We start from the raw sequence: 25,977 nt of genomic DNA on the forward strand, positions 1-25,977 counted from the left end.
GCTTAAACTATTATTAAACATTTGTTTTAACGAGAAAAGGTTTAACATTACATATCTCAAAAGAAGAGGAAACATGCAGCTGTTGTTGAAAATTTTCAGTAAATATTTAGTTTGACCCATGACTTAGTCCCAGTTTTTAATTTTGACCCTCTGTGAATTTGAGTTTGACACCCTTGATGTAAATTGTGGTATATTGCTGTCTAACTGGTGCCTACTGGCTTTCATAGTCTCACCACACTTGCTTTATAAACCTCCTCCTTTGGAAGCAAAGTCAAGGGGCTTGAACACTCAAAGATCATACAATGTCCCCTTTGGAAATCATACTAGGTTGACTTTTCACGTCCCCCCCGGGCCTGTATTATTGATGGTAAATAAGCTTCTCCTGCTTTAGACATCCAGTTGGTCTCCAGCCTTTTACTTCCACACTTTCTTGGACAAGCTGAAAACTTCTACAATAGTAGCGAAGAGTAAGCCTGATTCATCAGCCAGTTTCACTTAATGAAAGCTGTCTGACCTTGCAGTGTTAAAATGTGTTCACTCGACGGTAGGCAGGTACTTTTTTTCATTTAACCAATTGCTGCTATTTGGTCGTGACATATGTAATGCTCCATTAACGGGGCTAACTGCTGTATTAAGCTTTTCCCAAATCCTGTAGGAAGAAGGGCAATAATGTCTTTCCCCTTGATAAAATTCACCAGAACATTCTCTTTGTTCCGGTTTTAAATTCTCGATCTCGGGAATCATTGCCAACACAAAATGTATGGCTCTTTGCTGATTGGCTGATACCCGGACTCACACTTCCGGGTTTTTTGTGAACCGTCTAGTGTAATTCTCATTCCTGACCTAGTCGCTGGAGAGAAATGAAATTGAGTGGAGGCATTAGGTGGTGCCAGCCTGGCTAGCGATGAGTATTTCCAGTGCTGAAATTATGTAGTGATTGTTATGAAGGTGTATGGGGTTTAAAAACACAGTGGAGCACTTCTTGTAGTACCACATGAGTGAATAGAGTGTTTATTTCTGCCTTAATATGCAGGGTTTGTGTTAAACATGTGTGAATGAAACAAAACACAACTCCAGGTATGTTTATGATAAGGTAACAACATTATAACACCAGAAAAAAAGCAAAATATGGGCCTTTGAACACAGTTTTTCCTCACTGTTTTGTTGAAAATCAAACACCTAAACAGCTCGTACACTGATATTGATCACAAGCTCCTCAAAATGTGTTGTTTAAATCCATTTTGTGTGTGTGTGTGCTTTTTTTTTTTTTTTTTTTTTTTTTTTTTGAGCTTTCAGACTATATTTTAAAACTTTTTTGTCACTGTTTGCTAATGTGTATTGTGTCTCCATGGTAACAGCTGAAAATTCCACCATAGAGACACATGTAAAACACTCCCAGCCTGATGTCACTGCGAACTATCAATTGAGCTTGGGCCAAAAATTCTCTTATCTTCGGAAAGAAGGAAGTGACTGGGTAAATATGTTTAATGTATCCGGCTGCTTTCCTCTTCCTGCACGAGCCGGGCATGGTGTGAAGATAACAGCTCCGTGTGGTCTCGTTTTAAGCCGAGTGCAGAAGGACGAGTATCTAAACAAACAAATAATAATGTGCAATTGTGAGACAACCTAACCCTGACCTTTTAAACAGGAAGCAGTTGTGATGTTTTGGAAGTGAGGGTTTGTTGATAAGAAAGACATTTTTTTCTAATAAATTATAGACTAATAAGTAGCAGTTTATAATATTTTAGTCTAATTTTGTAGAGCATGTGTAGTTTTTAGGTTAATGTTCATTTATTTAAAGAGCCTATATTATGCAAAATAGAGTCTTGTGAGTTTTAAGCCATATTTGAATGTTGTTACTTCCTCAAAAACAGACCTGGAGTTGTGTTTTGTTTCATTCACACACACATTTAATCCTTTTTCTATTAAGTTGTGTACATCTTCAAAGCTAAAAAATGCTCTAATCCACTATGTAAACCAGAAAACATTCAATATCACAATACATAATACACACATTGTTGTCAAAAGTAGGGGTGTCAAATTATCGCGTTAATTGTGATTAATTAATTACAGTCATATTTAGCGCGTTATGTTTTTTAATCGCGTTAATCTCATTTTTAATCTCTAACTTTACTGTTTCTGTATGTGAGTTTCTTTATTATAAAACCTGTTTTTATGTGTTGTTGGGACAACAACACACACACACACAAAACACATTTATACATTTTTTTATTTCGGTAATTCCACTCATTGCCGGAAACCCACACAAAACGCAGTAAGAGCGATGTAAACATCATGTTAACGTTGGCGGCGTCAGTCGCACAATGGACGAGGTCGAAGAGCCAGTAGAACAGAGGCAGCAGTGCACAGGTAAAAACGCATTCGTGTCTTGGAAATTATTCTCCCGACGTGAAATATAAAAGAAAATAACAAATATAATATCGCCTGAAAACAACCTGCATAGGCTCATGATGTCTGCACTACTGTCCTATAGTGACCTGCCACATGAGGGGACACGCACACAAACACACACAAACAAACACACACAAACACAAACAAACACACACCTTCATCATCGTCATTAACCTGAGAACGCGCGGACCACGTTTCCTTCCGTAGTTACTGCGTGGACACCGCTGTGCTCCCGTGAGCCGCGTGTGGATCGTGTTTTCTCGCGTACGCGGCGTAAACCGCGCTTCCTCCTGTGCGCCTCTAAACCAGAACTAACACCAAGACTAAAACCGGGACTAAACCAGGTCTAAACCAGGTCTAAACCAGGACTAAACCAGGACTAAACCAGGACTAAACCAGGTCTAAACCAGGTCTAAACCAGGACTAAACCAGGACTAAACCAGGACTAAACCCAGAACTAAACCAGGTCTAAACCAGGTCTAAACCAGGACTAAACCAGGACTAAACCAGGACTAACACCAGGACTAAACCAGGTCTAAACCAGGACTAAACCAGGACTAAAACCAGGATTAATCCATTCCAGGACTAAACTAGGACTAAAGTAGGTCTAAAGCAGGTCTAAACCAGGACTAAAACCAGTGATCTCATATATAAAGCATTTCTCTATCAATAATAATTTTTTTAACATGGTTAAGGAAAGACTGGACTTTTTATTGTCTTTAAGTCGACAAAAGTTATTATGTTCAGATTTCCTCGTCTTTGCTACTTTACAACAAACAGTTTCTTATTCATGGAGACTTGGGCTCAACAGCCAATTTGGAGAGATTTGTTAAACAATAAATGACTTTTATAAAGTCACTTTTTTAAATCTATATCAGTCTTTTGATCTGCCACAATAATGTAATAATGAATTTAAATGAAAATACCTCAAATTGAAGCTTTTCTCAGCAATTTTTAGGTGAGATTAAAATGAGATTAATTAGATTAATTAATTACAGATCATAATTAATTAATCTCTAAATTTTTTTAATCGCATGACAGCAATAGTCAAAAGTATTAAAAAATCTGTACTAAAATCAAAACTAAAACTAATCTTGAAACTAGATACTCATTTAAGTAAGTATCAATATTGAAAAAAAAAAAAAAAAAGAAAAATTTGATCTTTCCTGGACAGTTTGAACTTAAGTTTTTATCAGAACTAGTGCAACAATAAACAAATACTACGATACTTTGCAGTGGTATCATGATAGTTGTGTTATGTGTGTTTCTCTATGGTAGAATGTTCAGCAGTTACCATGGAGACACAATTATTAAGCACTGACAAAAAGTTTTAAGACCTGAAAACTCATGAAAAAAATGCTAAATGGATTTGAACAACATTTTAAATCCAGGAGCCTGTGATCAAAATGAGTGTTCCTGTTAAGGTGCATGATTTTCAAGAGAAAAGGTGAGAGTAACTAAATGAAAAACTAAACTTGTGAGTGCAATTATATGTGTGGAAGAGTTGTTTAACAGCCCAAATGATCTCACCTGTTCAGATTAAAGTCTCATAGAGCTTCTGAAAAGAGCCTTTGCCTTCAGTGAGCTTCATATCACCAGGGAATATTGTTGACACCATCTGCAAAATATCAATTACTGAATAAAAAAATGCAGTATTGTTGGAAAAAAAGAGCTTTTTAAATGATCGTTTAGGTATCGAAATCAGTACTGAGTATCAGGTCTATTCTTTAGCACTGAAATTGAGTTTGAAATGTTAGTATCGTGACACTAACACCAGTGACGGGAAGGATACTTTGAAAATGTATTTTGTTACAGAATATTGGATTTTGTAACATATTCTGATACATGGGCCAATCAGAGTATTGTATTCTGAACACTTTTGCATCATGTTGCTTTTAAATTAAGGCACAACATAGTAAACAGCTTTATATTCGCCTCACTGCTTTAAAAAAAAAAATAGTAATAATCACACATGCCTCACCACAAGAGCAGAGTTTTATATTTTTCTCACTGATTCTGTTGCTGTCTGCAGTTTGAAGTCAAAATTACATGATCAAATAACGTAATGTATTCCTTTGATTTTAGAAAAGTAACTGTATTCTGAATATTATCAAATGAAAAAGTAATTATACCTGAATACAATAACTCTGAATTATTTAGAATATGTATTTTTGGTACATGTACTTACTACATCAACTTGACAAGATAAGTGTGTTTTTCTTAATTCTAACAACATTAGATTTTGTTTCTTATTGTGCAAAGAGTTTTTCTTATCTTAAACGCAGCAAGACGTGTTTTTCAAATTACGAAAAGTCTTGTTCCATTGATAGACTTTTTAAAAAAAATATTACTATTTATGTATTTACTTTGGGCAAGTAGAGATTTACCTTCTTATACAGTGGAACATATAACATAAGTGAAATCATAATAGAAATAAAAATAACCACAACAAAAAAAATGTCCCTAGATAATTTTACTTGTCAAGTGAAATTTACTGAAATCATGAGAAGTGTAAATAACCTTGAGTATCATTTGTCTTGGTTAAAATCTCTTGTGACATTTTTAATTATTATTTTTATATTGCACTATTTTCTGTTGTTAATCATTAACTTACGTGTTTATGTTTAGTGCTTTTATTTTGAAGGGTTTAGTTTCATTTAATTGACAACGAGAAGGGAAAAACGTCATACGGAGCAAATGTATACACGTATTTTTTTTTGTATTTTCTTTGAAGAGGTACAAAGGTATGTTATTGATATAAATATATATATTTTTGAATAACTTTGTGTCTCTAGTTTTTATCATTGTTGATTGATGTTGTCAAGATGAATGTAAATAATAATCAAACTTGCATTGAGTTTTGTGTATGCGTATTTACACTCTATTTTGTATTCCTTTTAGCTCTTACTGCAGATTGGAGGATTTATTTCCATTAAATCTAAAAATGGCCAGTTCAAGTGTGAGTTTTCAATCAGAGGGATACGTTACAATAAGATTACTTGAATTAAGAAAGTTTTAACCTGGATAGATTTTAGATTAAGTAAGTAAGGAATACATAAAACCAAAAATACGTATTCTGGTTATTTTTACTTCTATTATGATTTTACTTATGGTATATGTTCCATTGTATAAGAATGAAAATCTCTGCTTGCCCAAAATAAATACATAAATAATAATAAGACTTTTCGTAATTTGAAAAATGTCTTGCTGCGCTTAAGAAAAGAAAATACCCATTAAATAAGATACAAAATGTTGCTGGAATTAAGAAAAACACACTTATCTTGTCAAGATGAAACTACTCAAATAAAGCAAAATCATTAATCATCATTGCACTTCCCAACACTGACTCACACATATAAACTAGACATTTATAGAGTTTATATTTGACTTCACAGCATCATTTCTGCTTACAGGATTCGTAATAGTGCAGAGACAAAGCCCTGCGCTCATCAGTACTTACAGCTACTCACTCAGAGGAGGAAGAGGGTCAGGGTCCTGAGTCAGCTCAAACACAGACATCCACACAGCAACGCCATATAGTTTTATGACCCTGTGTCTCCCATCGTCCAGCTCCAACCGGGTCTGATGAAGAGCCCCTGATCATTATTTCATGCCCTTCACATAAATATTGAATCAAATAAATAAATGAAAACACAACACAAATATCCACCTATAGAGCACGGTGAGTCAGAGATTGTGTGCTCATTTAAAATTCATTACAGGCAGCGTGAACAGTCCATATAAGGGCAGAGAGAGACACTTTCAGATGTAAAAGTTACAGAATAGAGCTTTAAAAACACATTAAAAGGCCTACATTATGCCAATTTAAAAAAAAATATATACAAAAAAGTCTATGTTATAATGTTGTTTCGTCATCACAAACAGACCCGGAGTTGTGTTTTGTTTCATTCACACATTTAATACACAACACCTACTTATTTAGGTTCAGTTCTTCACAACAGAAAACACCCTGCTCCACCTTGTGATGTCACGTGGTAATACAGGAAATGCTCTGCTGTGTTTTTAAACTCCATACACCTTCACTAGAATCATTTAGACGATTTCAACCCTGGATCTGCCCATTTCTACAGAACAAAAGGTAAAAAAAAAAGGAGCTGTTATGTTTAAAGTACCACTTTATGACATCACAAGGCAGAACAGAGCAATTTGAGTTTTGGAGATGCAGACAGACTAATAATATCAATAATACAGGATTACTCGGACATGATTGAAACAAAACACAACTCAAGGTATGTTTTTTTTATGATGTAACAACATTAGAACATGACTTAAAGCTCACAGGAGGAAATTTTGCACACTGTAGGACCTAGTGTCACATTTTAAACTTTAGTCCATGTTAAGTCCTTTAAGTGTGTTTAATTGTTGTGATTTTTGTGAGTTTCCTGTGCGCATAGTTATCTACAAGGACACAGAGTTATGAGACTGGACAAACTAATCACTCCTCCCTTCTTGTGATGAGTGACTGGCAGGGAACACTTGTTTTTGGCACTTTATATTATAATTTTTTCCTCTTTTAAAGGTTAAATTGTGTAATTTTTCTGTTGGAGGGTCTGTCAAATGCTTTTTTAAATGGAAGATGTTATTACTCTGTCTGAAATGTTCCACAGTACAGCATTAAACCTGCCTATCTTCATGAAAACCAAACCAGACCTAGGTACAAGTCAGATCTGTGGAAAGGCAACCCGCTCACAGTCAGAATGCCTGTTTTTTAAGTATTTTTGAGCCATAAAAACACTTGTAATTTAATAAATGTAAGGTAAATACTGTGGAATATTCAAGGCAGAGCAATGACATATCCATAGAAACAAGCAGGTGATGAAACCCTAACCAAAAAGTTACACAGTGCATCTTTCTTTCAGTCTTTAACACTGAACAAATTCAACACAAATTCAAATCCATGTCAACCTGTGATAATGAACAAAGCTTACAACTTCCTGTAAAAATGGGCATAGCGTTTTCCCATCTTTTTGTCCAAGCACAAAGGATTCCAGGAACATATTTTCTTAAGTACTGTGGAAATGGTGAGGTGTGGCCAGCCACAGAGCAGCTTTTCTCCGGATTCCTCAGTTTTATGGCCGCAAACAGTGCAGAGCTTTCTCATCAATAAGCTCTAACTGCTTAGTGGCTGGGCGCTTGTCCGGTCAATGGCTGACAGGAAAGAAACTGCGGGGGGTAAAACAGATCTATACACCAGCACACGGTAGTACACTCACTGGACAAGTTTATGGCATGTCAGCCTGTCGCCATAGTGATGAGCCAGTTGCAACGCTTTGTGTGTTCAAAAGCTTTTATATAAGACAAAAACACACTTAAACACAAGGTGAAGGCTCAAATATAGTGAAAAGGCATTTGAATAAAATAAAATGGCAAAACAAAATCTGCGTATAATATACAAATGCATTTAAACTGAACAAAATGTGAAATTGTTTAAGGTCCTGTATTACACAAAATGGAGTCTTGTGAGCTTTAAGTTTTAAGATGTTGTTACCTCATCAAAAACATACATGGAGTTGTGTTTTCTGTTTGAGCAAAGAACTCAGCCTAAATATGCAGGGTTTGTGTGTTAAACATGTGTAAATGAAGCAAAACAAATCTCCAGGTCTGTTTTCGATGAGAAACATTGTAACAGATCAGAAAATAGCTCAATATGGACCCTTAAGACTCAGGAGTGCTCAATTTGATTACAAGACTGTACAACACTGTGAATTAGACAGTGGCTGCAGTTACAAGCTCAACAAATCTGATTAATATCTGATTTGCAAACCTTTAAAATGACTTAAAGGACATGCAAACTGCACAATTTGATTTGAGTAATTAGAGAGATCATGATGAGACAGAAAATCAAATGACTTTGCTGTTTACATTTCATTTTAATAATTTTTAGCTCTAAAAGTCTGATAATTATCTTGAGTTTGAGTCACCAGCCACTAGAGATGCGCGGATTGCGGTTACAACCGCGGAATCCGCGGTTAATCCGCGGGTACCGCGGATGACGTGACGAAAAATTATATTTTAATTAAATTCGGGCGGGTGGCGGTTTAACTACTTTAAAAAAAAAAAAAAAAAAAAAAAAAAAGATAATGTTAGTATTGTTACCTACATCTGAAAAGACGAGTCTCTGTCTATGCTTGTAGTGTGAAGTGTACGTCATGTCCTTAATTAGCCCATTTCACCTCGTTTTATGTTCTGAAGGTTAAGGTTGTGTCGGGTTATTGATGCCTAAGGTTTACGAGGCACATATTATATGCAGTTTATTTTATTATTTCTAATTTATTTCAGCTGTTTGCCAACACCTAAGTGGATCTAGGGCCACTGATTCATGTTGTGGGATTTGCTGCCCTCTGGTGGCTAAACATGCAAACACACACACTGAACCAATGTTTCTCAAAAGACATTTTCATTTATTGAAAACTTCAAGATATTAATAAAATATTGACTAAAGCTTCTATTATATTATAAAACCAAACATCTTCACACTGTTACACACAATACGTTAAAGACAATAGTAAAAAAACAGCTCTTAGTGTTAAACTTGTTCTGCTGCACCATTTTTATGTAAAGGCACAAATAGTTACAGTAAGGGCTGACTGTGCGCCCAGACTTGTTTTATCCCTGCATTATTTTGTTAGCTCTAAGCATATATAAAATACTTTCAATGGTTCAGTATGTTTGTTTTTTCAATGACTTTCTTGACTCTGTGGTTAGGCCACCGTCCCTCCTCTATGCGTCTACAAATAAAAGGAAAAACAGGTCACTTGGTTAGTGTTTGCCCCTTTAAAATAACTGTATTTAATTAGCCAGTATAAAGCAAATAATTAACTTACCATAGACTCCATTTCTTTTGCATTACCACCTGATTTGTAGCGCCCCGTTTTACTATTCTCAATAAACTCCTGTAAATAAAGAAGATGATAGTTGAAACTTCTATTATTATCTTAAAAGTACATTGTGGAACTTTTCTGGTGGAGGGTCCATCAAATGCTGGTGTCTGTGGAGATGTTTCACAGTATGGTATTAAACGTTTCTATGGAAATCAAACCAGACCAAATTACAGGTCAGATCTGTGGAGAGGCAACCCCGCTCACAGTCTGAATGCCTTTTTGAACATATTTTTGAGCAATAAAATGACCTGTAATTGAATAAATGTAAGGTACATCTCTTTAATGTCATACTGTGGAACATTTCAGGCAGATCAATGACATGTCCACGGAGAAAAGCATTAGACAGACCCTCCATGAGAAAAGTTACACACTGCACCTTTAAAGCCACTGCATTAGTGTACTCTTGTATAAGTGACTCACCATTAGGGCTTTGTCCATGTAATATTCATGACCAGGGCTGCCGTCATTGTATTTGGTGTCCACGGCGAAGCAGAGGAAAAGCACATCCACAACATTCTCAAAAACAGACAGGAAACAGTGCGCCACCAAGAACGCAAACAGACAAACTATGAGCAGAGGAAGGACCCAAACTGTGTACTCTCTCTGGTAGTTTAAAGCCAGGACCCCGGCAAAGGCTGTGCACGATACTATAAGCACCTGGAAGACACAGAGATATGAAAACAAAACAAAACATGAGTGATGACAAAATACAGTGTACAGATACTAGGGATGTAACAATATCCAAATCTCTCGTTATGTTATTTTCACTTTATATATCTCACATGTTTCTGTGCCTCTGGACTAGGCTGTCGAGGCCTCTGAACTCGACCACCGCCTAGTCCTCTTTACACTCGACCCCCATGAATGAATAATGCTCTGTAAAGCTCTGTAAAACTGATACATTATTATTATTACTATTATCTGCTCTGGATGCCTCCTGGGTGCCTGTTCTGTGCCTTGGGGAAGACCCAGGACACACTGGAGGGACTATGTCTCTCGGCTGGCCTAGGAATGCTGACTTAGAGTCCCCCCGGAGGAGCTAGATGAAGTGTGTGTGTGGAAAGGAAAGGCTGGGAGTCCCTGCTTAGACTGTTGCCTCAGCGACACGGCCACGGATAAAGCAGAAGAAAATGGATGGACGGACATCGCACAGTATGATATGAATTGTGATATTTTCTGAAGGCTAAAAAAACTTAATCCAAAGAACTAAGATTTAAAAAGTGCTTAGAACGGTTATTTCTTCATCTAGTCTGCACTGAAACGGAGCAAAGGATCATGGTCTATGTTAGGGATAGGCATGATTAATCGATAATTGATCATTAAGAATTTCATCGATTACGTTCATTTTAATCGACAAACCGAATGTAGGTTGCTGTGCGTAGCGTGACCAAACAGGGGTCCGTACATGTAGCTCTCTGACACTCAGAAGGAGCGAGCAAACACAAACAGTCAGCACGCCTGCAATGTACCGAAGCACAAATGTGTATTTAACGATGATTTGTACAAGAAATTCCACGCTTTCCGTTGCGTTCGGGACAAGTGTGAGTCCATGTGCACAGTGTACAAAGCAGGAACATATGTTTCGGTGTCCAGTGGGAAAAAGATTTGCCAGGTGAGAGTAGCGCAATGTCGATGACGAGGAACCACCTCCCTCCCCCTGTACGGTGTCCTGGTTTTGAATATGGTCACACTAACCTGTATTCCACTGAGTCGTGTCTTTTAATCCGACAGAAACTGACCACATCAGCGACACAAGAGCTGTAGTTTTATCTTAGTCTTGCTTAGTTTATGCAAATCAGCGATGCGGTTTTAAGTTTCGTTTCTGTGACAGTTGCGCAAAACTGAATTAAACACATTATAATGTCAAATGGACTGATGTGGCTCTAGAGTCGTTATGTTTATATGTCGTAAAGTTGAATTTATTTATGCAGATTAGTAGTGCAGATAGTAATAATGATGATAATTTTAATATAAAAACGTTAATGATTAATCGATAATCGATCCTTAATTCTTCCGACGATCGATTAAGAAAATTTCATCGAATGTCCATCCCTAGTCTATGTAGTTCTGTTTTTTTTTTAGCAATTGCTGCACCATAACTATTAATTTAAGAAAAGACACTTGTAATTCGATATACTGTGACGGACCTCGATATTATTTTGAAACCTCTGACGATATTGTTGCATCCCTAAGAGTTATTGGCCAATTTACATCCAAAATTATGAAACGCTCAGTCCATTTCTCTCCGTGTGACCGAAAGCAGCTGACAGTTTTTGGTTAACTCAGTCTTATGATCCCATTTTACTTGCTGATTTTATGTACCTGCTCCCCGTAAAGCACTTTGTGGTCTTAACTTGCTCAATACACACCATTTCCTCTTGTCTATAACCCCCACACGTGACTCATTACTGTTTTATCTGCCCTGTCCTTGGTTTAGTGTTACTTTATTACGAAGCATCTTTGTGTTACTGTGAAAAGTGTTATATAAATAAACTTACATCTTAATCTTTGTGTCAATATTGTCAGGATAGTCAAATTTCAAACTGGATTTCGATACTAAGGAATAGACTTGGTACTCAATACAGATTTCAACACCCCAATGATAATAAAGACTCTTAAGACAACAGAATATAATTTTCAATATTAAATAATTGTATTTTCTTTTATAATACCATTTGACCATATATTTGTATAATTCCTCAGTGGTCCAGGTAGACGTGCTCTTATATATTTGTTCTGATACAGCTCAAGATCATTTTAAAGCGATTAAAAAAAAGGTTCATTTCTATCCTGTGAATGTAACTTTTTAGTACTGAAGCAGCTCCAATGAATATCTAGTTTCGATACTAGTTTTAATATTGATTAGGATCTGATTTTCAATACCTCTGACACACCTATATTCACAACCATCATTATGTTTGCTTTACCTTGCCTAAGAAGAGAACAAAGTCTCCCACAGTGTTTATAGTTGCCACACGGAGGGCGTTTTCCACCAGGATCACAAAAGCATCACGGGCCGAAGTGCAGAAGTTTGTGCTGTTAATTGCTGTAGCAGTGTAAGCATTCTGTAACAGGAAAGAAATGTAATAATGAATAATGTCCAAGACGGATGTGTCCTTGATCTACAACTTCAACTTAGACAACGTTTATTGATCCACAAGGGAAATTAATTTGAACACAGCAGCTCACACATCTCAATATATTATAATAACAAAGAGAAAATAAAAAATAAATATCAATGGTAGTAATAAATTTGTAGCAAAAATAACAAGATACTGATGTCAAATATGGCATAATTATGTAAATATAAAACAAAAAAGAAAAGAACATAAATATAATAATGCGACCTCTTGTATATAGCTGAGAGATCTATTTGTAAGGAGAAAACAACACAAAGATGGAATAATACTTACTTGATTCAGGTATGCGAGGCACTTCTCGAGACACCACAAGCAGCAGACGCAACATTTCACCATACAGCGAGCACAGGCATTTTCCTAAGAACATAATTTCCATTTAGTGTGATGTCAGGCATGTATAATTATCCACTTTAAAAGCTGCAGTATGTAACTTTTTGGTTGGGGGTCCGTCACCTGCTTGTTTCTATGGATATCTCTTTTCTCTGCCTAACTTGGTCTGGTTTGGTCTCCATGAAGACATGTTTCAGACAAAGCAACAACATTTCAAGAAAGAAAAGTATCTGACGGACCCTCAACCAGAAAAGTTCCACAATGCACCTTTAACACAACATGGTCCTCACCTTTCCTTTGAGCTGGGTGTGGATATATGTGAGGATGAGACGAGGGATCTTAACTAGAGTGATGATGAATGAACCTTTGGCCAGCGTTCCCAGGTGATACCGAAGTGTACGGCCCATTGCTTTGAGAATTGGGATGGACGTCATCTGGGATTTGTTCCTTTAAAAACAATTTTAAAATGATATTTAAAGACTGGAGCTCACACGCAATACTTCATAAATATTATAGCAACTGTAGACATATTGATGCTTTGTAGTGACATCATGCTGGAGGTGTTCTACATGTATCTCTAATGGCGGAATGTTCAGCAGTTACCATGGTGAAACAATGCACATATTAGCCAACAAAAAAATGTTTTTAAGACAGATTAGACAGGACTTTTTCATGAGTATTTACACTAAATTTTCAGGAGCCTCTGGTCAATACGAGCGTTCATGGTCCTGTTCAGGTGTTTGATTTTCAATAAAAAAGGAGAGAATAAACTGTTTGACTAATTTTCTGTGTGAGAGACTTGTTTAAATTTCACCTGTTTAGCTCCAACCAAGTCGGCCTTTAGTGGTCCGATTCTGTTCTGCTCAGATTAAGTGTAACTTCCTTAACAGACTAGTGCTTCCGGTTAGCATCACACCCCAGGGAAAGTTGATGACATCAGCTGCAAAGTACCAATACAGTACACATTTATACTTGCAGTGCTGTTGGCTGCTAGTACCTGGTGAAGTAGTAGGTGACCACAGCTCCAGCTACGGTCATCTGCTGAAAGGCCAGAATGAACTCACTGATCCAGATGAGACCCACCGCATGATACCACACCATGTACTGAAGAGGGCCCGCCAATTTATACTCAACAAGGTTGGTAGAATTGTTCTTAATTCGGTGTTCCTAAGGAAGAAAAAATATTTCACACGTTATAAAATACCAGAGCTATGCTTATTTTTGGGGTGCAAAAAAATTCATAACACTGGCACTGCACATCATTAAAGGGCCCATTTTACACGATTTTCACTTCTATGTTATAATGATGTTTCCTCATCAAAAACAGACCTGGAGTTTTACTGTTTCATTGACACATGTTTAACACAAAAATCCTGAGGTGAGTTCTTCTCTCAAAACTGAAAACACTCTGTTCTACTTTGTGATGTGCTCTACTGTGTTTTTAAACTCCATACCACTTCACTACAATCATTTGGATAATTTCAGTTCCTGAATGGCCAATCTCTGTTTGCCATTCTGGTAGCTGTTTACATGAAAATTACCACTACATGACATCACAACGTGGAACAGAGTATATTGAGATCTGGTTTCAAACTAATAATAAGAAGATCACCCAAACATGTTTGAATGAAACAAAACACTCATCATGTCCTTGATATGCAAACAGTATAACTTGGCTTAAAGCTTACAAGGATACATATATAAAATATATAATATACACATAATATAAATATATTTAAACAATCCTGTAAGTTAATTCTAAAAAAAAGAAACTTCAAAGAATTTGCTGCCGAAAAACAGAAGTGGGAGCTGAAGAGAGAAGTTGTTCACTGACGGCATCCTCCCCCCATCACGAGGCAAGCAAAATATTCCAAAAGTGGGAGACAAATCAAGCTTTGAGAAACGTCACAATGTCACAAGAAACAGATGCAATCTTCATTTTGGAAACTATTTAAAGCAGAAAAAAACTGTGAGCTTTTAACAATGTTATAGTTGTTTTCCCTCACCATTTCCTCATCTGAAGTTGTATTTGGAGTGATTCGTGCATACTAGAGCAATCTTTAATCTCTTCTTTTCAAGACGTCATTTTGTGGATCAACCCCTGTTTTCACCGCCAACAGCATATGCCCACTGCTCTGTACCAACTTTGTTATTTTCTTAAACTGGTGATATGCGTAGGATTTGTCAGCGTTACGTAGTCATTTTGGTACAAATGAAAAATAAATGGCTACAGCTGCACAGCTCTCACTCCCACTGGGCACCACAATTTTCTAAAGCGCAAGTTTGAGATGAATAATGTCCAAATTAATGCATAATGCTTTACAGGTGTAATCAATTAAAAATATAGAGCAGACACAAACACAACAGGCCTTCTTTGATATAAGCATAAGCAATAAACCACTACATTGAAACCTTGGTGTAAAATATTTCTGTAGAACAATAATCTGACCTGCTGTCCCGAGAAACAGCAGCACAGTGATCCAGTAAACCCAAAAGAGCATGAGGCAGAGGAAGGTCCAGAAAGGCTGCAGCACCAACAGAGGCAGGTGGATGAACACTTTCCCCGCCACGTGGAAGAGGGCGATAGTGAGCGAAACTCTCTTCCTCATGAAGAACATCACAAGCAAGAGCACAACCTGGAGGAGACAAACAGCCTCATGTAATACAGTCTTTGTATTAAAGGGCCCATATTACACTATTATCTGATCTATGTTATAATGTTCCCACATCATAAACAGACCTGGAGGTGTGTTTCGTTTCCTTCACACATGTTTAACACACAAACCCTGCATATTTAGGCTGAGTTCTTCTCTCACTCAACTGAAAAGGCTCTGTTCTATCTTGTGATGACATGTGATAATACAGGAAGTGCTCCTTACGACTTCCCTAGAATCATTTGGATGACTTCAGCCCTGGAATTTCCTGTCTCCACTACACTAAAAGTAAAAGGCAGTTGTTAACTTGACCACTACTGCTTCATGACATCACAAGGTGGAATAGAGCATTTTGAGCTTTTGAGATATAGACAGACTAATAAGAAAAAGTTACTCAAACATGTGTGAATGAAACTAAGCACAACTGCATGTATGTTTTCGATGAAGTAACAGTATTCTAACATGGCATAAAGCTCACAGGAGTCAATTTTTGCGTAATATAAGACCTTCAAGATTTATGCCGAATGAGCAGTTGTCCTGTCTTACCGTGAAAACTGTAGCTCCGATGGCGTAGATGAGCAGGGCTTTCACATTGTCTGCTTCCACTTCTTTCCCAAATACATTTGTTGTATTACTATTAAGAGCTTTTCTGTGGTCGGCATACAACCACCAGAGAACACCAACGCCACCTGCAAATGTACAGTTATCGATTATATTGTATTTTATGACATTAAAAAAATATAGGCATAGGATGAGACAATTCCCACAAGACAAAACGAGACACGAGATTGGGTCCAGGAGAATGAGACAAGGCGAGCTTTTGAAATATTTGTAATAAATAAATCGTCCAATCCAGTTCAGAATTTTGGCCAAAGATTACTTACGTTTGTTGTCATTACAGTGTTATGTTTTGAACTATATCTCTCAAGTATGTGTAAGTGACGAGCATGTAATGTTTTTGTCCAGTCGAAATGTGGATGCATGGAAAGAAAATCTCACAAGATCATTTTCATCATGTTTTGTCAGTTTTGTCTTGTGAGATCTTGTCCCATCCTTAATAAACATTATGGGATAAAAATTACCTATGGAGCAAATAATGACCAGGATTGTTAAGATCCACACCAGCACTCTGGAGATGTATCGAATCACGACCATCATGGCCAAGGACAACGCTACAGACAAGAAAATGCATTTGATGTAAAAATAAAAGCAACAAATAAAGTAAATTTGATTCATATTTTTGTTTGTTGCCGTGAAGTTACATAGAAGTATAAAAACAAACAAACATATAAACAATTACTTTTATATTTGACATTGACGTTCTTGTCCTTACATTTTGTTTGAAAACTAATAAAGAGACTGAATGTATATATGACATTTAAAAAAGTATATTCTAAGATAGGGCTGGGCGATATGGATCAAAAAATATATCTCGATATATTTTGCTATATCTCGATATACGATATATATCTCGATATATGTTCAAGAAAAAATAACCCCCTAAAACTGAAAACTGCAAAAACAAATCTGCCAAATTCCACAAGGTCCTTTTTTTTTTTTAAATTGAAGTGTAAGAGGTCAGCAGTTCATATAGGAACATTTAAGATTACAAAAAAAACCTAATTACATAAATAATAATTTAACTGTAAAATAAAAGAAATAATACATATTTCCTTCTTTTCATTCATAAATAAAACAACTCAAAACAAGCTCATCTTTGCATTAACTCTGTTATCCAAACCAGAACCAGAACCATGAGCTCATTTAGCAGAAGAAGCTCAGGATGTTCCTTATTTCAATAGATCCATGTTATTATCCAGCAGTGAGGAGCTCTGAGGTTTAATCCCACAATCCACTGCAGATCAAACCCAACGTTTCCAAACACTATTGTACAAGTGACACTGCAGCAGATTATTAATTAAAATATTCTGCATAAATAAACTTTACATTGCTAAACTTTACAATATATAAAGCATAACGAATATAGAGCCACATCAGCCCGTTTGCGATAATAATGTGTTTAATGCAGTTTTGCGCACGTGTGTTTACATTTTACAGAAACGAAACTTAAGCGCATGGCTCATTTGCATAAACAGCGCACTTCTCATGCAGCTCAGCTCGTTTAGCTTCTTTCGGGCTAAAGGTCGCGACTCGGTGGAATATGAGGATGTGCTGCTGATGGTTTTGTCTGCAAATCGTGGAAAAGGTTCGTGGTGCTTGAAGTTTTTCACTGGCACCAACTTTCGGCGTTCATGGCGGTAGTGAGAAGTGAAGGAGACACGAGCGAACAAAATTAGGGAGGCGGCGGCGCGCGGGCGACGAGAGAGAAGGTAAACAAGTGAAGCGGCGAAATCAGAATTTAATATAAGCATTATATCGATATATACGATATGTCAGAATTCATATCGAGTTTAAAAACTATCTCGATATATTTAAAATATCGATATATCGCCCACCCCTATTCTAAGATATTCTATTTACAAATGAGTTTCATATGGTTTCAAACTAAACGCCTGCTTATCTGGCCTGTTGTTACATATTAAAGTGACTCAACAGACATTTCCTGTTATTCTCAGGATAAAAATAGCTTGTTCTCCAGATTGCCGTCCTAAAGCCTGGACAAAGGAAGTGAGAAATGCGAATATAAGAAAAGGAGAGTTCATACCCAATGCCAACAAACAAAGCCCCATAATGATCTCCTTGCTGGCCATCACCCCGGCTGTAATCCGGTGTAAAACGCTGTTGTCACTGACGAATGTGACAAACGCCTGGATGAACTCTGCGTAACAGTCAATCTCCACAGGAATACACCGATGAAAGAGTGGGACTGATTTACTGCAAATGGAAAGAAGAGAAAAATGTCAACACATACAATACAGACACATAATTTATGTTTAATAAATCAATAAGTAAAAAACCTTGCATGTACTGGGAGTTTGGGACACTTAGTCGCCCGTTCTGAGTGACTCGTGTATCGTGCAGGAGTAATGTCATAGGTGCAAAGTTCTGATCCTGTGAACAGAGAAAATATATATTTAGAAAAACATTTTAGTTTTGTAGAGGAATGTACTTGTAATAAAATGTAAAAAAAAAAAGTTATTTGTAATACTTAGAAGTGAACCTAGTAAGAAAATGCGCAATTAGACAAATCCAGAAGACACAAAAATGTGTTTTCGTGGAATAACATTGTATGTAAGACTTTGGTTCACTAAACATGGCCTAATGTGAGGTAAACATGTTAAAATCCAAAATCACTTTTTCTGATAACAACTGTAACAATGATTTATTGTTGCTTACAGAAACATTGGACATGATGGCCAAGTTGTTTAGGTTATAATTTGTTGTTTTGGTTCTCAAGATAATTATCCATTCAGAAAGCAGAATGAGCCTCACATGAGTCATTTCGGTTGCCAGTGGCAACTGGGTTAAGGCAGGTTGTGATGGTAGTAAGATTTTAAAACTAAGAGTGGAGGCTACATACAATCCTTTAAAGTAAATAAATATATACAATTACTGTAATAATGCTATAAATGATAAAAGAGCGCAGTGACCCACTAAATACATGATTAGATTACAGTGACAGTTAAAAGTGACGTTGCACAGAAAGATTAAATGATGATTCAACATGTTTATCTGTACAGAGGAGATGTAGAGTGTAATAACAAATGACGTTAATTATAAATTGAAGCAAATCTTGAGAACATATATATGTGATTTTTTTTCATTTCTTACCATTTTGGAGTGCAAACTGTTTTATATCATAGTAGGTCTTTAGCTGAATGGAAGGGCATTGGAAGACACACAGGGCTATAGACTTGATCTTTCTGTTGATCAAATCAAAGTTGCATGGCTCTAGGAAGAAAACATAACTGAAAGAAAAAAAAAAAAGTATTAATTTCTCCAAATAATAACTAAAGCCTGTTCAACCATACATCAGCTGCTCTGTGTTTACCATGGCAGTCTGCACCAAAATAAAGCCTGGTGACATTTACTCCCCAGACTCACAGACCCGTCTTTGTGGCAGAAACGTCTTTTGTTCAAAGCGTTCATGCGCAATCGGCCCATCTTTAAAACATGACCCATTGTTTCAGCAGAACCAGGCTATAGCACAATAAAATCTACTCTCAAAACAAGGCTTTTCATAATGATTATCAATTACTGAAATATTAGAACGATATTGTGGGTTCTCTATAGTTGACAGAATAACACCAGCAAGTTAAACTAAACCAAATGGACATACTTTTACTTTTGAAGACCAGGTAGCTTCATCAGGGCTTGTTTTTATACTGTTAGCTTAGTTTAACTCATAATATTTTATTCCTGATGTCTTAAAATATTCATTAGTTACCAGGATAACCTAATTATTATTGTTTTTATTTTGCATTTGTTATAATATTGTAATGTGTGTCCTACTGTATCCAAGTAACGCTCACTGGATTAAAAAGATTATCTAAGTCTATGTAATTAAATAGCTTGCACTGTTTTCAATGATTAAAAATGCATATTGTTATTGTAAAGTGTACAGGGATATTGCATGTTATTAAAACTCACTTTTTTTCTCTCATGTCTTGACCGCTCAGCTCCACTCCTTCGATCTTGGTGTTCTTCTGTCCACAGGTGTTACCATAACTGTCATATCCGGAGATAAGTCTGGAGGCCGCTCCGGTAAAAATAGCAAAACCACATATACACAACTGCAAAAGAGGAGAAAGAAAAGAAAAAATGTGTTTTGTTTGGACATTTTTTGGATCAGTGATAATGGCACCATGGAAGATCTCCATAGCTGATACTGAAGAGGAGGAAAATGGAAAAGAAAACGATACAACACGATACTTCAAAGTAACTAACCTACGCAAGAACAAGTAAAATTGTAGTGAATATGTATATATAAAGTATATAGATTTAATATGCCATTACCAGAGTTTCCCCATTAATAAAGGAAACTGCAGCGCTTCCCCATAGTCTAATATTCTTCCTCATAATCTAAAAACAAACTTAGGCTACATTGGCATAACAAAAATAAAAAGAGACTATGGTGGTCAAATGTGACTATCTAAAATACTGGCAGTAAGTGACATTTATACCTGAGAAATTGAATGAGACAAAACATATGAAAATACCACCATAATCTTAAACATTAAGAGAAACACTGCATTACTCTTATTACTTATCTGTACATGCAGAAAAAGTGAGTAAGCAAGTTAAAGTTTTAATTTTAGTTTTGTTATGTTCTAGAACAAGATGAAAAAGTAAGATATTTCATTTAAAAAAAAATCTAATCTCTGTAATATTTGTAAAGAGACGCTATTATGTACTTAACTGTATGGTGACGGTTTAAGTATATGGTGAATGCTGACATTACTTTGCAAGTGATGACAAACAAAACTGCTAAGAGAAGTGTGAAAAATCCCTCAGTCGTCCAGATAGAATCCATGGCAAAGGAGAAATTCAATTTGTCAGCTGGACAAAATAAACCAAATGAACTTTTGTCCAACTGACAAATTGAATTTCTCCTTTGCCAGGGCTAAGAGAAGTAAGATATTTAAATATTTCAAATCGAATTTCTCTAATACTTGTAAAGATACACTATAATGTACTTAACTATATGGAAAATGCTGACATTACTTTACAAGTGATGACAAACAAAAGTGCTAAGACAAGATATATTTTTAAACCCAAATTTCTCTCATATTTGTAGAGATACATTATAATGTATGGTGAAGGTTTAACTACATGGTGAAAGCTGACATTACTTTGCAAGTAAACAAACAAACAAAAGTGCTAAGAGAAGTATGATATTTCTTTAAAAAAAAATCTAATTTCTCTAATATTTGTAGATACACTATAATGTACGGTGAAGGTTTAACTATATGGTGATTGCTGACAATATTTTACAAGTGATGACAAACAAAAGAATATCATGTAGATGGAATATTGTAAAATAGGGGTAGGATTAAATACACTATGCTTTTTAACAATTTTTCTCCTTTCTTAAGTAAATGTATATGTTTTGAATGTCTTTCCAAGTATGGAGACTATATGCTGTGCTTTCTTTAATTATAAAATGTTAAATAAAGTAGCTCCAGCTCACATAAGCCTGTTGTTATTCTACTTCTCCGGCTGTAAACACTCACCATCCCCAAACAGAAAAGCATGAACAGGAGCAGCCATGGTATGTCTGTGCAGCTGCGATCTTCCAGCGGTTTCCAGTCTCGTTTGCCCTAAACACGCCAAGAAAATCAGATCCCTCCTACATAACAACAATAATCGTGCACAAAAGCGAATACAACTAGTAGTTTTTTGCACTAATTTACCTCTTTACTCTGACAACATCCCATTATGCGCAACAAAAGTGGGACAACTCCTCACAAGTAAACGAAACTTCAGACTCGACTTAGACGCATGCCCTTCTCTTTCACTCACCGGATTCCGAAAGTGATAATTGTTTTAGAAATTAGCTTAATCCAACTTTGTTTATACCGCGCTAAAGTTATAATCTACGCCCATTAGAGTCTCGGGGCGAGGGCAGGTAAACGCGGAAGAAGGAAATGTTCTGGTGCTGCCTTCTAGTGTCATGGGAAAATACTAAACAGCACTCAAAACGCACTATATATATTATTTAACATTTTTTGGTTCGGCATTTTTAAGATAATTTACAATAATCGTGCAATTTCAGAGAAAGTTACGCCATTTTTTTCTAGAAAAGTACACATCTTAATAAATAAAAACGTAAAAAATAAGTCTCCTTAAAATTCTGAAAGTTGGCTAACTTGCTTAACACGTGTTGGATTTGTCGCCCTGCACTGGTCACATGAAGACTTGCCTCTGATTTTTACTGAAAAGTTGATTTCATAAAGGTAAAAAAAGTAGAATTTGCACATGCACAAATGCACAAAATGTTATGTTATTTTGGTGATGTTGCACAATTTGTTCATCAGACAATAAGGTAAGATATGTTGTTTATTTTCGCGTTATGCATGGCAATTTATTGTTAATAATGTTGCTATGTTTATATCCGATTAAGAAATGATCATACCTATTGTATCCAAGCAAAGTGACAACCATAGTCTATGGTGACAACATATTGACAGAAAATAACAACTTTTTTTTTTTTTTTAAATGCATTACTAGCATTACACAAATCATTATGGGGGTTTGTCGCCACCATCTGTTTGTGTAACGTAATAATACACTTAGCTCATGCATAGCTCATGATTCATTCAACAGGTGCCTCAGAAGAATATGCTTAATTCAGAGAGCCCAAATTTATGTTAAAGGTCCTATATTATGTAAAAACTGATTTCTGCAAACTTTTATGTCATAAAGTTGTTACCTCCTCAATAACAGACCCGGATCTGTGTTTTGTTTCATTTACACGTTTGAGTAACTTTATCATTACTCTGTCTACATCTCCAAAGCTCAAAATGCTCTGTTCCACCCTATAATGTCATGAAGTAGTAGTTTTTATGTTATGTTTCATGTTACCTTTTACCAGATTGTTAATGCCAAGGGTCAAAAGATCAAAATTATTCTAGTTAAGGTGTATGAAGCTTAAAAACACAGTGGAGCACTTCCTGTATTACCACATGACATCACAAAGTGGAACAGAGTACTTTCTGTTCGAGAGAAGAACAGAGTTTAAATGTACAGGTTTTGTGTGTTAAATGTGTGAATGAAACGAAACACAATTCCAGGTCTGTTTTTTATGAGGAAACAACATTATAACAGATCAGAAAATAGCATAATACAGGCTCTTTAAGGATTGTGCAACTGAATGTATGAAGCTGAGCCACTTTGGTTGAATCGTGCAGTCATGTGAGGTTTTTTTTCCTCTAAAATGTAATGCAAAAACATTTCCTACGAATTTCCTGAGTATAGTCTTATGATTATTTATAGCGGAAAGACGGTTACAGATGACTGCTCTCCAAAAATGTCCTCAGTATGACCCACATCAATGGAAGAATAACCACGTAAGTGAAATTCTAAGTATTAAAACACACAAACCTTCTCCCTTTGACTTAAATATTCCCCTGTAGACTAAAATAACCTGGATTATGTATCGTCACAGTCACATTAGACTTTGTTGCTCATTGTATCATCATAAACTTGAAACATCATTGCTCAAAAAAGATTAAATATAGGCACTAAGTGATATTTATACTTCACAAATTGAATTAGATTAAACTGTTAGAATAAAACAAAACCTATAAGAAACACCCTAAATCATCTGAAACACAATGAACAGTATCATATAAAATCTATTTTGGTCTAGTTTGACATTTTCAGGCCTTTTCCGTGTTTTCCAAAGAGAGGATTGTGTTTTATTATCTATTGTGTTTTTTATAACGAGTTATTTCAGTATTTAAGTAGCATTTATTTCATTGCTAAGGACGAAAGTAAACTTCAAAAACTGGGATAAAACATTGCTCAACACATGGCGCCCATTTGCACCTTAATCTGATGCGAATGTTACTTGTGAGCAAGAGTGAACGCAGATGTTGGGTGGTTTTAGTTGGACTCGAATTGTAAATGAACACAGATCGGAAGCATGTCTTCTTCTGATCAAGTCATGACACCACTTTTTGGCCATTTCACATCAACGAGTGGTGGTCCAAGTGACGAGTGTGCTATGGCAACCGTATCTAACGACAACAGATTACATGGGTCTTATAATGCGATGCTCAACGCCAGCACAGCATATGGTCAGCAGAGATGTGGGTGGGGGGTGTTAATGTGGTCCAAGAGAAAAAGATAGTCAGTTGTTTTTGTTTGGGGAGGAAAACACATATGTAATGTAAGATGTTGCGACACTTAAGCATGGGGCAAAGTGACTGTTTTGCTCATTGTAATTCTCTAGAAAATTGAGTGTTTATATGAAGAAATTACGCAGCTGCATCATGGATCATTTTGGTAATTGCGTTACCAGAATGATCCATGATGTACTAATCTCTCACTAACAAGTTGTAGAAATCATAAAACATCAAGACAATGGGCCTGCTACTTCTTCTAAAGGCACTATAATGATTAAAGAAAGTTAAAGTTATTACACTAAAATGATTCTTCTGAGCTTAAACCATGTTTGAATGTTGTTAACTCATCAAAAATGTACCTGGAGTTGTGTTCTGTTTCATTCTCCAAAGCTCAAAATGCTCCACCTTGCCATGTCGTGTAGTTGTAGTTTTCAGATTAACAGCTACCTTCTACCTTTAGTTCAGTAAAGATAAGCAATTCCAGAGCTGAAATTATCCAAATTCTCAGCCTAAATATACAGGGTTTGTGTGTTAAACATGCGTGAAAGAAACAAAACGCAACTCCACTTACTGTACGTCTGTGATGAGGAAACAGCAGTATAACAAAGATCAGAAGACAGTGTAATTTGAGGTTCTTTAAGCATGGAGCAAAGTGGTAATATTTCTCATTATAGTTCTCTACAGACAGTTGAGTATTTACATGGAGAAATTATGCAACTATATCATGGATCATTTTGGTGATTACATTATCTGATCTGTTGCCATTTCCACACTAACAAGTAGTAGAAATCATAAAACATAAAGACAATGGACCTACTTCCTCTTCTAAAGGCAGTATAATATTTAAAAACATGGCTATTACGACAATTATTATGACTAACGCAACACTAACTTACTCACTTAAGAAAGTTAAAAGTCCTATATGACTCAAAATTAATTCTTGTGAGCTTAAGTCATGTTAGAATGTTGTTAACTCATCAAAAATGTACCTCTGTTTTGTTTCATTCACACATGTTTGAGTAATCCTTTATTATTACTCTGTCTACATCTCCAAAGCTCAAAATGCTCTTTTCCACCTCACAAAGTTATGTAGTGGTAGTTTCAAGTTAATTTCAGGGCTGAAATTATCCAAATAATTATTTTTGAGAGAAGAACTCAGCCTAAATATGCAGGGTTTGTGTGTTAAACATGCGTGAAAGAAACAAAACGCAACTCCACATACTGTAAGTCTGTGATGAGGAAACAGCAGTATAACAAAGATCAGAAAACAGTGTAATTTGGGGTTCTTCAAGCATGGGACAAAGTGCTCATTATAGTTCTCTAGAGACCTAGAGACAATTGAGTATTTACATGAAGAAATTATGCAACTACATCATAGATCATTTTTGTGATTACATTATCTGATCTGTTTCTATTTGCACACAAACAAGTAGTAGAAATCATAAAACATAAAGACAATGGGCCTGCTACCTCTCGTAAAGTCACTGTAATGATTAAAAACACAGCTATTGTGAAAACTAATATGACTAACGCAACATCAACTTGCTCACTTAAAAAACTTAAAAGTCCTATATTACACTAAATTGATTCTTGTGAGCTTAAGCTATGTTAGAATATTGTTAACTCATCAAAAATGTACCTAGAGTTGTGTTTTTTTCATTCACACATGTTTGAGTAACCTTTTATTCTGCCTATCTAAAGCTCAAAATGCTCTTTTCCACTTCACAATGTTGTGTAGTTGTAGTTTTAACAGCTACTAACAGTATAGATGGGAAATTTCAGGACTGAA

General features: G+C 35.9%; 1 protein-coding gene across 1 annotated transcript; it reads right to left on the reverse strand.

Moving 5' to 3' along the window:
• Positions 1-8,813: 8,813 nt before the first annotated feature.
• On the reverse strand, positions 8,814-21,992 carry LOC110165323 (choline transporter-like protein 1). Its single transcript, XM_055158393.1, has 16 exons — positions 21,753-21,992; positions 21,573-21,659; positions 19,990-20,132; positions 19,171-19,307; positions 18,357-18,450; positions 18,104-18,273; positions 16,521-16,610; positions 15,985-16,127; positions 15,229-15,420; positions 13,782-13,945; positions 13,075-13,231; positions 12,728-12,811; positions 12,242-12,379; positions 9,735-9,971; positions 9,258-9,326; positions 8,814-9,161 (listed from the first exon to the last, which is right to left on the reverse strand). Exons 1-16 carry the CDS (start codon positions 21,774-21,776, stop codon positions 9,135-9,137), a joined length of 1,956 nt encoding a protein of 651 aa, XP_055014368.1. The 5' UTR covers positions 21,777-21,992; the 3' UTR covers positions 8,814-9,134.
• Positions 21,993-25,977: the final 3,985 nt, after the last annotated feature.

The sequence above is a fragment of the Boleophthalmus pectinirostris genome, unplaced genomic scaffold, assembly GCF_026225935.1.
Source record: "Boleophthalmus pectinirostris isolate CB_2022bp ecotype Guang Dong unplaced genomic scaffold, ASM2622593v1 HiC_scaffold_22, whole genome shotgun sequence".
NCBI classification, from domain to species: domain Eukaryota; kingdom Metazoa; phylum Chordata; class Actinopteri; order Gobiiformes; family Gobiidae; genus Boleophthalmus; species Boleophthalmus pectinirostris.